A 15417-nucleotide genomic window follows, 5' to 3' on the forward strand; every position below is an offset into this window, starting at 1 on the left:
TGCTACAAAGGTCAGAACTCCTTATGATGTAGATTTTTGAGGTGCACTCTTGTCATAAATTAATCTATTACTTTTCCTACATCATTTTTTACAAACCATTGGTAAAATATCTATTTAGGAGTCTTAGACCTTTCCAACGACATATAGTTTGTCATGATTCGATTAGGATTTAATTGTAATACAGTGAAGTAAACTTAGGCGTCCCACAGAGGGGACGGGTGGCAGTTAAAGGGTTAAATTAAATCCACGTGTGTTTATTGTTGCCTGAACTAAATACAGATCAAATTTGTGCCTTTCTTAACACAAGGTGGCGCAGTTTCAATAGTTCTGCATCAAAAGACTTTAATAAAACAACAAATTCCTCTAGTCTGGAATCACAATGATTTATAGGCATTTAACATGTGTAGCAGTTCACTCATGCCCATTTAAGTCACTCACTGGGTAACGCTGCGGAAGTTTCTCGTGACATCAGCGTGACGCTACGTCTATTTTCACTTCCTGTACAGTGGGACATCCCGCAGCTGCATCCGAGCAGGACTACAACAGTCCTGTGTCCTACTTTCAGACTATTGCTTCCATTTTATACCTTAGGCTGGAAACGAATGTACGGACATCTCGGCTGAATAGTGCATTAGTGTGAGTGTTGCAGTGATTGTGTTGTTATGGAGTGCGGAATCAGTGGCGATCATATGTGCTGCTGATCCAGACGTCCTCCCACAAACAGCGCGATCTCATCTGCTCTCACACCGCACTGAGATACAAACCATGGCCAAACATCTCATCTGCTGTTGGATTCGGGCTCTAGTGGCTCTTTTCTATTTTGAACAAGCACTTTCTTTTAATCTGGACATTAGCAAACCCACAGTTTTCGCTGGACCTCCAGGAAGTTACTTTGGATTTTCCGTGGCTTTCTTCAATCCTGACAACAAACAGTGAGTAAATTAAGTTGCATTTGTAAACCTACTGTGCTTTCGGTACTCTAGTTTGGATATCATAGGGGCCTGCAGCATTTATTTTTATTTTATTTTTGGAGAAAGAGGCATGATTCTTTTTAAATATGCATGAGAATTCTAAAAGATACATTTATTAACACATTTAACAATGGTGGAAAGTGGGAGAACATTCTGTTGTGAAAAGGTTATATGGTTTTACACTTTGGTATGTTGTAGCCAAATTAAGCTTTTTTTTTTTTTGTAGAACTGTTATGTGAAATGCATAAGTGTATTTAGTGTTTTATTCAATACATGTTAAACTGAATTTCATGTATAGGTTTTATTGTAATTTTATATAAATTTTACCATATCTCGATGTCGGTTAATGGTGACATTGACATGTAGATATAAAAATAAACTATTTCTTTTTATTTGGATTTGTTTTATTTCTAAATAATGTGTTCATTTTAATATGATTTAATCATTAGGTTTTCATCAATTCACTTATCCACTGCAGTTACAAACATAATTAACCCAGTTTGGGAATTGACAATGTTTAATGTATTTCCTGTTGTTGATAACAAAAAATGTAATATATATATATATACACACACGCACACATTTATTTTTCTCATTGTGTTCTATGAATACAGTACAATATAATTCCATTCAAAACTATGTGATAAAAAAGTTAGATTAAACGTAATCAAAGGGTAGTCAGAATACATTAGCTAAATTAGTCATTTAATGGATTACATTACTAACAACAATTTATCACAGTAAAGGACTATAGTTTCTTAAATGTTTATATATATATTTTTTTTCATAATAATGCATAATATTTAGAATGTATAATAAAATCATTCAGTATTATGTAATTAAAATGACAGATTTCCTTGTTTCAACTCCAGGTGGTATATATAATATTATTGCGTTTTAGTGTTAGTATTTAACAAAAGCAATTAAAACACATTTTACCCTGTGCTTCCAGGTTAAACATACTGGTCGGTGCACCCAGGGCGAACACATCTGATCAAACCCCATCAACAGTCACTGAGAGGGGCGCTGTCTTCAACTGTCCCTGGCACAAAAGTGGCTCATGCACCCAGATTGAGTTTGACAGCACTGGTAAGATGCAGCACTGTGTCATAGTGCAGTCTTTGCTCCAACATGCTGTTATTTAAAGCTTTATCTGTCTGTCTGTTGATTCACATTGCATTCTAGTGGAAGAGGTTGTGTTTGTCAGATTTATTAAAGGACCTTCTGAGCAGCCTGTGGCTTTTTAATGATTTATTGGTTCATATATCAGCTTTGCTCTAAATATTTTCAATAGGCGGGGGGAAAATAACAGGCGAGGGAGTCTGGGATCATTTCAAGGCTCATCTAGGATTGTAAGATTGTTGTTGCAGAATGTTTTGAATTCACATGCTTGGCAATGACCTGCAACAGAGAAGTGTTTTTTTTTTTAACCATTCACAAAATTCATGTGCTGGCCTACTAACTAGTTTGCAGATTCTTCACACTAACAGGACTTTGTTCAGCCTTACATTGCTCTGAAGTGAATATAGGCACCAGCTTTTTTTTGTGCCAGATCTCATTGGCATTCAGTGATAGTTATAGCTATTCTGGCCTGATTTACCCTGCCAGCCAAGCTGGATTGCTAGAAGAGGAACTACCAGACAAACAAAAGGTCTTCAGTTGGATTATCTCAGTATGCTTAGAGTTCTCACCAACAACTGAACTACTCCTCTTTGTGTCCTTTTCACCCTTAAAGAAATTCTTGGAAAAAGAACCAAGTATAGTGTAGATTTAATGGATGCTGTGCACCCATGGTGGAGTAAGCAGACAAGTTTGAAGTATATAATTAAATATATTTTGTGGAAAAAAATATTTATTTATGATAAATATCCAACCAAATTTTATTTATATATATATATATATATATATATATATATATATAAAACATTTTTACAGTACAGTTGTTAATGACAAAATAGCTTTAGTAAATAAATATTATTGCTGTTTATTGATTAAATTAATTCATTGATTGATTTAAATTAAATACCAAACCAAATGGAAAGTGGAAACGGTTGTTAATGACAAATTTCTGTAGCTTCAGTATTTCACTAGTACTTCAGTTAGTTATTCATTTTGATTAGCGCACATTTTTAGACCTTTTCTCTGAGCTAATATGTTATTTTTAATTCCTAATAATAGTACCGTTAGTGGATTGCCAAGCTATACATATCTGTTCTCATTTTTGTGTGAACACTTTAAGTGTCTGGATACCTATTGGGGCCACAATATTGTCCACTGACCTTCAAGATATTTCAGATTTTTTTTCTTTTTTTCTTTCAGTGCACTTACTGCAGTAGAGTAATGTTTATATTTGTTTCTTAACAATGACTTTTGCAAGAAAGAAGCTTAAACATTCTTCTGTTAAGCAACTGCCAAAGCATAACTGTGTCCTGACATGTTTTTACTGTGAATGATGTGGCTTTACAAGTGTGCTCTCTGTGCTGGCTGACCCGCTGACTGTTTGAAGAGCTGGAAGAGTCTAGATTAGAGAAAAATGTCAGAAGTATGAGATGGAAAACACTGTGTATGGAACAACACTCATGCTGAGCTGTTACAGCAGGGTTATATAACTGTGTTTCCATTGAGCCGCAGTACCATCAACTCCCCTTTTGTGTTGTTTGGCAATAATTAAATGCTTAATTCTAGTAAAGCCTGGGAGTTGTTGACCATGGGCTGTATGACTCTGTTGACCATGAGAAACACCGGGAAATTCCCAGCCCAGTAGCACAGACAGATGAACAGCTGGGGCATCCTGAGGCTGAGACTGTGGCTGAGATGAACCAGCCGCAGGGAGGGAATATCTTTTTGGTTATGTGTGTGTGTAAGGATCACGGCAGTACTAGGAAAACCTTCAACTGCAAAGTATTGTTGGAAGAGCATTAATTTGGAATCCTAGAGTAAATATTACAGAACTAAAAGAGTGATTTAATGATTAGAATGATGTCAGAATAATGTTATAATGAACAAATCACTGACACTTCTGCAGAAGCACTGAAAAAAACTTTCATTCTCCATTTATATAAATCATCCATCCCTCAATATGATTATGCTTTCAGTTACCATTAAGATTTGAGCAGTCTGAGCTTCATAACATGTTTTAGCATTTTTTTAAAATCCAGAATTCCACATATTTCCCCTAAAATGAGCACAGATATTGTTTAAAAAAAAAGTTTCCCTCTCGGCCTACTTCTCTTATTATTGTCACTAGAGGTTCATTGTGCTTGTTAATAGCAGGAAAGGTATAGGGTTTAATTCTATCATGCCATGAATAGATTCAGCTGTCACTCTACTTGACCTAGGATTGAACTTCAGATGGTTTGGTAATGAACAAGATGAGAGAGTGTTTCATATCAGCATATCAACTCAACTTTTTGAACTCTTGAGGCTTTTGTCATATCAGACCTTTTGAAATCAGTTGTAATTTGAGGAACATGCCAGTGGATGAGATTGTAGTGATGGGAAGAGCATTGTAGTCCACTACAAAGGAAATTATGATAGTCTGATGATTCTAATTAACTGACCTAACTTATATTTCCGTTCCTCCCTCCATCTCCTCCTTTCCTGTTCTCCCTCCCCCTGTCGTTTTCCATCACAGATGACAGGAAGAATTCCAATGGACAGCAAATGGAGTTCAAGTCAAATCAATGGTTTGGGGCCACTGTGCGTTCCTCTGGGGACCATATTCTGGTTAGTCTGTCTGTGGAGGGTGTGAAAGTTGCTCTGAAAAAAGATCGTACAGAGCTCAAAAAGGAAAGAAAACCGATGCAACAGAGCATGTTTTTGTTTTATGGACCATAAAAATATTTTATTCGCAAAACAGTTGTATATGCATCAGAAATCCCAGATTAAAAGGCAGTATGTCAAATTGGAATTATGTAGTCTTTATTGCAATATTGTAAGAAGCTGTTGCCTCTTTTATTTTGAAGTACTTTGATCTTGTCTTTCAGTGTTGATGTGGCACTAAAAATAAAAAAGATTTAAAGTAATTAGCTTCCAACATGCTGTTTGGAAGAACTAGGTTTGAGCTGATTTACAGAAAGAACATGATTACTACTCTTGTATTTATTTGCACATCTCTTTTTTTTTTTTTTTCAGGCATGTGCTCCTCTCTACCAGTGGAGCACGTATGGATTATCAGAGAGAGAACCTGTTGGGACTTGTTACCTGAAGAAAGGCAATAACATTGTGGAATATTCACCCTGCCGCTCTAGTATGTACATGATCACCGCTCTTTACCTCAGACTGCTCATGCCTTTATTGGGTCATATCTAGTAGGCGCCCTCAGAAATGTCTTAACTAAGATTAATGGAATATCGTAGTTGTGTATCATGTCCTTATCACTCATGGTTTTTAAGACATGTGTGAGTTAAAGTTCTCACCAGATAATGTGCCAGCCAGTGTGCATGTGGTTATGACAGTTCCTCTGTCTGAAGTTTGCCTTCCTTTTTCTTCATTCTGAGACTTCCTTAAAACAACTTCTGCTTGTTGTGAATATATGAATGACTTTAAATATATATATATTTTTTTTTTACTTCAGACTCAAACTCACCTGAGGGACAAGGATTTTGTCAAGCAGGTTTCAGTGCTGACTTTGTGAAGGTATTAAATTCACAGAAATCTGCTTTTATTTATATATATATATATATATATATGTATATATGTATTTATTTGTTTGTTTGTTTTTATATTAATTTTAAATATTAGGACACTTTATTTTAGGGATGCACCGATATGAAAATTTTGGTCGATACCGATAACCGATTATTCTTTATTTTTGAAAGCCGATAACCGATATGTTGGTAATAGCAAAAATGGCAGATCATGGAAATAAATGTTATGTTCCAGGCTGTGCAGGGGAAGTGAAGTGCAGGGATGGGTTGGTGTCTGTATTCAGAAAGGCACGGAAAGCAAATAACGCATGCACTAAAGGGACATGGTTAGCTTCTTGCCAATCAGAGCAGAGCTCAACATTATTATTCATGATGCTTCCAAATAAGATCAAAACAGACAATTTCATTTTAGGGACAAATCCTAGGGTTGTAAATGGACATGTAAAACCATTTCTGGAGATTTTTTGCCCTTACCTAAGCCACATACCTTCTATGTAGATATCAGAGAACAATTTAAAATATTGTATCAATGCATTCTATGGCACTTTTAAATTATTTTAGCAGTACATTTAAATGAACAGACTGAAGGAACTTTTTTCTGTTTTCGTTTTACCTCTCTTTGCTGATGATATGATAATTATACAACATGCTAAGAGTAAAATGCTTTCAGAAATGTATGACACAGTGACCTAAGCTAACCTTGGATAGACTTGAAATAAGTCTTTATTTTGTTGTTTACATTTGTTAATGTATTCCTACATTTTTCTACAAAAAGGTGACAAATGTCTGGGAACTTTACTGATTACTCAAATTATTATTATTCTAATTTTCAGAAAATTGATAACTACTTTTTAGTGATAAATTTAAATGAACAAACTGAAGAAATGTAGCCCCTAAAATAAATTAGACTTAAGTAAGAGATCATTTGAAGGGAGTGTGTTTGATTATTGCATCAGCTCGCTCTGTCGTAAGGCTGTGTGAGCAATAAAATGTAGCGTAAAACATGTTAATATACTGTAAAAAAAAAATAGCTTGCTGCTGAAAAAGTTACACTGTTTTAAAAAAACCTGAGCTCCTGTTACACTGCTGAAAAATGAAGTTAGTGGCATCACAACATTTCATTATTTACTTCCTAACTGATGTTGAGAGAGTCTATATTAGTCTAGTTAAGATTAAAGACCATAAGGACAACCATATTTATAGTAGTGTTACATGACTGAGGACGATGTGACTGTTTAGAATACATTTTGTTAAGCATGTTTTTACTTGTAACGTGTACATGTCTGCATATTGACACCTACATCTTTCTGGTGTGCTAAACATTACATGCAGGCTGAAGAAATCTCTATTACCTGCACACTTCATTCCATATGTGTGTTTCATATTTGTGCTTTCCTAACTGTTTTTTGTCTTTCTAGGTCAGCTGATCTCAGATGACATCACTGAGGTCATCAGCAGATACAATAAGGAGTTTTTTACTCCTTACGGTAACCAGTTATCAACCAAGTCAGCCGGAGCTCAGTATGATGACAGTTATTTGGGTAAGCCTGTGTGTCTTTTGTTTTGATATTTCTTAAAGTTGTAATTTTGTTTAGTGGTGGTGCACTGTTACCTGGAAACCAGGAGTAGAGCTTGCTGTAATATTAGGTTACATATGTAATGAATGTTTAGGTGTTTTAAGGTGCAGTGATCAGAAAATACAAAGTAAACAATCGCCAGTGAAGTGCAGATATTAATGTCATCATTTGATTTGCTCTTAGGTTACTCTGTGGCCGTTGGTGATTTTAATGATGACGGTGAAGTTGGTAAGATATTTAATCATTTTGATATGGTTAATATTTTGGAAATGATAAATAGATGGGATCGGTTATATATATATATATATATATATATATATATATAATTTTTATTATCACAATCTTTTCTTTTAAGAATGTGCATTCATGCACTAATGGATACTTTAAATCAGTGGTTCACAACTGGTAGGGCGTGGCCCGGTTTTGTGATGCAAAAGAAAAAATTAATTAAATGGGCAGTGAAGAAGACAACTACTGAACTAATCAGCCTACATTGTGGCAAAGTCCTTTAAACCAAAATCTCTAAAATCTTGCCCGATTGGATGGATGAATTAGAATTGCCTCACTTGCAGCTGTAGCTGTATCCCTTCTAGCCACAACCGCGCGACCCGATGGGTTGTAAGTCCATTTTATGTTCAGAGCGTTCTGAATTCAGTATTTGTTGATGTAAAGCAGATCACTCTTTAAACTGGTCTTCAGGAAATCAAGCTTACAGACTTAAAGGGACACTTTAGTCAAAAATTAAAATTGTTTATTATTTACTCAACCTCATGTTGTTTAAACCTGTATAACTTTCTTTTGCGGACCACAAAGAAGATATTTTGAAGAATGTTTCAACTGTTTGCTGCCCATACATTGAAAATCTGTGAGTCTAAACAAATTTCACAAAACCCATTTTTCGATATATATATATATATATATTAAATATATAATAAGACATTAGAAATGAATCTAAAACATAAAATAACTTGAATTGGATGGATGAATTAGAATTGCCTCACTTGCAGCTGTAGCTGTATCCCTTCTAGCCACAACCGCGCGACCCAATGGGTTGTAAGTCCATTTTATGTTCAGAGCGTTCTGAATTCAGTATTTGTTGATGTAAAGCAGATCACTCTTTAAACTGGTCTTCAGGAAATCAAGCTTACAGACTTAAAGGGACACTTTAGTCAAAAATTTAAATTGTTTATTATTTACTCAACCTCATGTTGTTTAAACCTGTATAACTTTCTTTTGCGGATTACAAAGAAGATATTTTGAAGATCTTCTAAAATCTTTGACAACCTATTCATAACTGTTAACCTCAAGCCTGAAAATAGTTTGCAGGTCGATATCATGTTCAAAACTGAGTGCTGAATCCAGTTTGTGAGTCAAAAGCAGATCCCTCTTTAAACTGACCTTCAGGAAATCAAGACATTAGAGACAGTTCGGTCAAAACATTCTGTCATTATTTACTCACCTTCATGTCGTTACTTACAAACCATGACCTAATTTCTTCTGTGAAGATGATGTTTGATAGAATTTTTGGAAAACTTTGTTTGTAAACATAATGGAAGACAGAGGTCTTCACAACAATATTAGACCACAATGAGTTAATATGGAAAGAAAAAAGCATATTTTTCAAAATCTCTTTATAGGGGCAAACATAAAACATTTGAAGTTTTTTGTCTTAATGCAAAAAGATCAATTAAAACATAATTAGACATTATGAAATTAAATGAAATTTAGAAAAATGACAACTTGAATTTATATTTTTATTATTTTCTCACATAGCCACATAACAGGGTTATTATAGTTTTGAGCTTCTGATGTTGTTTTGTTTTGATGCTATTGTGTTAGTTTAGTTTAGTTTGTGTGTTTGTCTGTTTTATAGTTTTACTTTCTCATTACATTTTAGTTTTATTTCACTTTTAGTAAGGCTCGGTTTGAAAACTGTTAATAAAACATTGTTTTCTTTCCTTGAGAAGGTGCTAAAGGTGCTAAAAGAAGTAAATCTAAAATTTTAGCACTTCCAAAATCTGTAATTAATGTTGATTAACTTATGAAATATTTGACCGATTAATTATTATTTTCAGAATTTTCAAATTCCATGCGAAAGAAACTAACTCCAACTGACAACTATCATATATTGTATGTATCCAACTTACCCGTAAACAGAAGATGGTGATCCTCTGACAGGAACATCAGGCCAATCTGCTGCTGTCCAGAATCAGGTGGTTTGTCTTCGTCTGGCATCTCAGCTGAGACCTGTCCACTATGGGTGACCCTACAGTAGTTGTGAAGTACCAGTGGCGTAGCTCTCAGCATCACTGATGCACACAAGCCCTCACAGCACGTCAAGCTGCAAACCATGTGAGGGACCGTAACCTACCCTAACCTGACCGTTTAAAACAACCGCATGTCAACCAGCCACTCAAAACATCCTGACAACCACATAGCAACGCATTAAAAATCAAACAGAGTCCAGCAACCGCAACACAACAAGCTAACAACTGTGCAGAAATCCTTGGCAAACGCAAGTCAACACACAGAAAACAACCAAAAACATCCCCCCACAACTATGTAGCAAAGCACTAAAAGCCAATTAGAACAACTGAGGACCACAAAACACTGCATTGACAATCACCAAAAACATCTGAACAACAATACAGCAATGTGCTAACAACTTACTCTGCAAACTATAAACTTAATGTATAAAATAAGACTTACTCTACAAAATAAAACTTGCTCTATAACTATGTACAATATATACAGTATTTACAAATGTAGGTCCCACTGTGTGATGCTCCATGAGACACTGTGATGACTCAGTGTTGCTCAGGCAGGGGTTCTTCACTGATGTTCACGTGGATTCATGGAGCGAAGCTTCTGCTGCTTGTGAAGCTCTCAGTGATGAGGACGCGTCCATCTGGCTGCTCTGTCTCCAGCAGTGAAGGTCAGCTGAGCGTCTCCCACAGGCACTGCTTGATCTTCAGCCCCAGCTCAAGGCTGTAGGAATGCTGTTGACCACAGTGTGTCTTCATCATGGGCTCCACAGTGCGGTAGATGTGTCCTGGTAGCCCTGCACACAGCAGCCGTGGATGGAGACGGGATCTTCCTGCTGACACAGAGACCCCAGACACTCGTCCACTGAAGAGACTGAGGCTGATGGACGGATGTCAGGAAAGACCGCAGTTGTTCAGGTTGCGCTCTTCCAGTCTGTTGGGTCTGTGAGCTTTGGCAGAGATGCAGCTGTAGGTGTGATCTAACCTGACAGCTGCCAGCTGTGAAAGCTCACAGACCTCTTGAATGGAAGAGATGCCCTCCACCAAGAATCCCCTCAGGTGTGTGGGAAGAGTTCCACCCTCCAAAGACATCCAAAGCATTTTATTGGTTGGACCTGCTGTATGAATGTGATTGAATGAATAGGGGGCATGTGATTTATTCAGCAAATGAGTCCATCTTGTTCATCAACCAACAGAAAGGGTGTGAAAAAAAGATTAAAGAGTTTTATGTGCGTTCACGCAAACCATAGGTTTTTGGGCATTTTAATTTAATGTTTTTTTTTAGAAACCAGTTGAGAACCACTGTTTTAAATTATATTCATGTTAGCAATTCATTTTTACGACTCTGGGCCAAGTAAACCTAGTCTAAATATATGCACAGCAATGTTTTGAGAGCATTCACTGGCATTATTAAAAAAAATGAGCTGAGATCTGAACATTGTGCAACAGTGAAGATAAAGTTCCCTACGTTTCCAGACAAGTTGCTCTCTGCCTGAACATGTTGACCATTTTTGTTCAGAACAGCCCTGTTTTTATTATGAGGTAGTTTTCATCAGCTTATCTTTTTTAGTTCTGTGCGTTTATTGCTAGCACTTTTGAAGTTTGGCATTTATTCAGCAGAATCTTCCAGCTGTTTTATGCTGGTTGATAAGCGTAACTGCAAAATCCCTAACACAACCTATGCTGATCTTTTCAGTTCGAATAAATATTTTATTTCCCCCTTCAGGAAGATGGATTTGTTGGTGGGAGCTCCTCTGTTCATGGACCGTGGCTCAGATGGGAAGCTGAGGGAGGTGGGTCAGGTCTATGTCTACCTAGGCAAAGGTGGCTTCACTTTCAACAATGTCATCAAACTCAGTGGTTCTGAGATCTATGCTCGATATGGAAGCTCCATCTGCAGCTTGGGAGACCTCAACATGGATGGATATAATGGTACTATTTTGTCTTTCTTCTACACATTTTCCCGGTTTTCTGTGTTGTTCTTTCAGGACCCAACCTAGCTTGCAACACTGATGAACATACAGTACATATTTAGTAATTTGTGGTCATGGTCTGATGCTGTTGTCACTGTCTTCCTTGCCTCATTGTGCAACAGTAATCATGACTTATGAGCTTTTTGTGCAAAGGCTGTACAAGCAGATAAAAACAGTACTGGCCATGGCAGTTACTCAATAACCACGACTTAAAATGGTTTTGTTTTTAATCCCTTTGTTTTTTCTCAGATGTGGCCATTGCTGCCCCATATGGTGGGCAGTTCCACCGTGGCCTGGTGTACATTCATAACGGGCGTCCCACAGGGCCCAATCCTGTGGCCTCTGAGGTTCGTTATTCTTGTAACATTCTGCTTCTGTTAAAACCACAGTTGTTTGTGCAAGAATACATTAACAGAAGCATCGGTCTGCATGAATATGCTCCTGTTTAGAAACATCTATTTAAAGAACTGATTTCTTAAAGGGGTCATGACATGGATTTTTTTAAAATTATTTGAATATGTTCCTTGAGGTTTGCTTATGTTAATAAAAAATTTTGGACAATAAATAAATATATAAATGTGTGGAAAAATTATTATTTTCAACCCTCAGTCTGACCCTCTGTCTAAGGCCCTGTCCACACGAACGCGTGTATTTTAACAATACATTAACAGAAGCATCGGTCTGCATGAATATGCTCCTGTTTAGAAACATCTATTTAAAGAACTGATTTCTTAAAGGGGTCATGACATGGATTTTTTTAAAATTATTTGAATATGTTCCTTGAGGTTTGCTTATAATGTTAATAAAAAATTTTGGACAATAAATAAATATATAAATGTGTGGAAAAATTATTATTTTCAACCCTCAGTCTGACCCTCTGTCTAAGGCCCTGTCCACACGAACGCGTGTATTTTCGAAACCGCAGCGTTTTCTATGCGGTTTGGCCGTTCGTCCACACGCAAACGCAGCACCAGGTCACTGAAACCAAAAATTTTTGAAAACTCGTGCCAGGGTGAAGATTTTCAAAAACTCCGGTTGCAGTGTTATCGTGTAGACAGCGAAACCGGAGATTTTGGCTTTTGATGTCAGAGCATGCGCTGTTATCTCTGCCTACTGGAAACTTTTTCAGGCTTCTGATTGGCCAACTTGGCTTTACGGTTGAGATTATATCGCCACTTGTTGGCTTGGCATGCTCTTGACAGTGCTTCATAGCATGCTATTGCGCTTTTCATGTGGATGGAGATTTTTTCAAAAACAGAACCCATGTACATGTGGACATGGCCTAAAATGGCCTGTTTTAAGGGGCATGTACTTTAAGGCTTCACCGTAATCAGCCACTGTTATGATTGGCTAATGCCATTGCATAGGAAACAGTATCAACGCCCCCTCACTATTGCATCTGAGTGTTTTGACAACATGATCAAAATAAAACGGTAATTTCCAGACAAAGCATTATGAAATCATTTACTTACAGTTTGTGATGCATCTGCGGTCAGATCTAGTACTGCTTCATCTTTCAACAAATGTTTCTTTGTGAGCTCTCCATGACACTGTGGCCCGATTACAAAACAAAATCCTCAAGATTTTAAGATATGAAACTTGCAGGATGTTTTAATGGTACAGAGACATCTTGTATGCCAAAAGATCAAGGCAAATTTGATTTCTCATGTCATGACCCCTTTAAGCAGAAATGAGCGTACATATCATCAGTAATATCTTTAAGATGCTTGTCTTGACTATTATGCATTGAGATTATCATGAAAATAATGGTAATCCTACTCAATTCTTTCCCTTAGCTTTACTGTGAAATACTGTCTGAAGGCAAATGGCAAGGGAGCGCCCCCATCTCTTCGTAAGTACTTTTTTCTTTATATATGCAAATGTATAATATCCAGGGCAATGGAACCTATTATTGCACATAGTAGGAGCACAAGGTGGCTGTAAATGGAGTCCTGCTGTTGCAGTGTGTGTTATGAGCACTGCTGCGGGGGGAAACTAGAGCTCAACGTGTCAGGCATCAGTGTGTTTGGAGCCGGACGTAAGGTGCAGAGCCTTTAAAAGCCCAGCGTCCGGCGCTCACAAAGTCTTCATGTGGATCTCACAGTCTGGGGTGTAATGGCTACCAGACCCACAGCCCACTGTTCATAGACCACAGACCATGATGCCAATTCATTATTTCTCTGCGCTTTGAAGTTCTCCTATGCTCTGGTTGAGCTAATGGCTACCTTTATGCAAGCTTAAGGTGCGGATGTGTGTATGGTGCAAGGTCTGTCATAAATGGATCTGCCGCTTACAGATGAAACACATAAACTGTATCAGTTTAGTTGTTTTGTTATGAGTAGAACATGTAGTAGGTATGAGTATACTACTGTTGAAAGTTAGGGGTCAGTTAGATTTTCATTTATTTATATTTACAAGTTAATTATTTTATTCAACAATAAATTTATCAGAAGAGACAGTGAAGACATTGTTCTATTGCTAATAATAAGAAATGTTTCTTGAGTAGCAAATCAGCATATTAGAATGATTTCTCAAGGATCACGTGACACTGAAGAAAAATATATCCAAATATGTATGGAGAACAGTTATTTTGAATTATAATATTTTACAGCGTTAGTTTTAATGTATTTTTCATCAAATAAATGTATCCTTGGTGAGCATAAAAGACTTGTTTCGAAAAACATTGCAAACTAGCTTTTTGTTTTCCGCAACAGTATTTCTTTAAACACCTAGTTTTTGTGACTTTGCCTTTGACGTCTATGTAAACCCCTCATTGTTTGTGAAATGAGTATCAGCGCTTTTTTGTGTGATTGCTGTCGGGTGAAATATAGTATAATAGATGTAGTCACTAGTTCTGTCCTACTCGTTTACCTCACTATGACTAGGCAGAGAAAGTTTCAGAATACTGAAAAACTGTTGTTAATGTGTCAGTGTGGGTGATAGTTTACCCATAAATTTACTCATCCTCATGTTACTCCAAATCTCAGTGGCTTTTTTTGTTCTGTAGAACATTAAAGAAGAGATTCTGAGAAATATCAGTGTCAATGGTGTCCAGTATTACATGGTTTCTGATGTACTTCAGTCTCTTTTATATCCTCTTTTGTCTTACTCAAAAGAAAGTCATTCAGGTTTGGAATGACATGGGTGGACTGTTCATTTAAGACAATGTTTTTGAAGTATATTTTCAAAGTCAAGTGCTCATATGTCGCCTTTAAGTGCAGCTGTGTTTATATATCTGTGCTTGTAACTAAAAGGTCCATACTGAAACTCCAAGAGCCATAACCATTGTGTCTTTTGAGCAAGACTGTTAACCCCAGGTTACTCCAGACAGACTGAACCAGGGCTTTAAAGGGGTCATATGATGCTGCTAAAAAGAACATTATTTTGTGTATTTGGTGTAATGAAATGTGTTTATGCGGTTTAAGGTTAAAAAAACACATTATTTTCCACATACTGTACATTATTGTTTCTCTATGCCCCACCTTCTGAAACGCATACATTTTTACAAAGCTCATCGGTCTGAAAAGGGAGGTGTGCTCTGATTGGCCAGCTGTCCAGTGCATTGTGATTGGCCGAATACTTCAAGCGTGTGACGGAAATGTTACGCCCCTACCATATTGTGATGCAAATTCTTTAAATATTAAAAACGCACTTACAGTCTGTGAGTCAGAACAGCCGGCATTGCAGTCTACTCTACCAGGATCAGGAAACAAAAAAAAAGTAGTTTCGCTTTCACAACGAAACGCACAGCGTTCCTTCACGGCATGGCGGCGGCGGCAACAATACTACAGCGAGAATAAAAGTTACTCCTCCTTTCTTTGCGTTAACATTTGGGCGGCGTTATTCAAATCTTCCCACATAGTGACGTAGACATGTGAGGGCCTGTTAGAACGAGCCGTTTTAGGTAGGCGTGGTTGACTTAACTTTTATAAAGAATATCTCTTTGGATTTGAGACTTTAGTCTTTGCAACTTTACAGATCTT

At 36.9% G+C, this 15417-nt stretch overlaps 1 protein-coding gene across 1 annotated transcript in view; it reads left to right on the forward strand.

Moving 5' to 3' along the window:
• Positions 1-480: 480 nt before the first annotated feature.
• LOC107562103 (integrin alpha-V-like) overlaps positions 481-15417 on the forward strand; it is a 26151-nt gene continuing 11214 nt past the window's right edge. Inside the window, exons 1-11 of the mRNA XM_016246667.1 lie at positions 481-932; positions 1924-2060; positions 4606-4697; positions 5106-5220; positions 5548-5609; positions 7044-7161; positions 10019-10187; positions 10269-10406; positions 11188-11393; positions 11684-11781; positions 13229-13286. Of these exons, the coding sequence (XP_016102153.1) occupies positions 766-932; positions 1924-2060; positions 4606-4697; positions 5106-5220; positions 5548-5609; positions 7044-7161; positions 10019-10187; positions 10269-10406; positions 11188-11393; positions 11684-11781; positions 13229-13286 (1360 nt within the window). The 5' untranslated portion in view covers positions 481-765. The remainder of the gene's footprint in view (positions 933-1923; positions 2061-4605; positions 4698-5105; positions 5221-5547; positions 5610-7043; positions 7162-10018; positions 10188-10268; positions 10407-11187; positions 11394-11683; positions 11782-13228; positions 13287-15417) is intronic.

This window comes from Sinocyclocheilus grahami, unplaced genomic scaffold (assembly GCF_001515645.1).
Source record: "Sinocyclocheilus grahami isolate Dianchi unplaced genomic scaffold, SAMN03320097.WGS_v1.1 scaffold807.1, whole genome shotgun sequence".
NCBI lineage: Eukaryota > Metazoa > Chordata > Actinopteri > Cypriniformes > Cyprinidae > Sinocyclocheilus > Sinocyclocheilus grahami.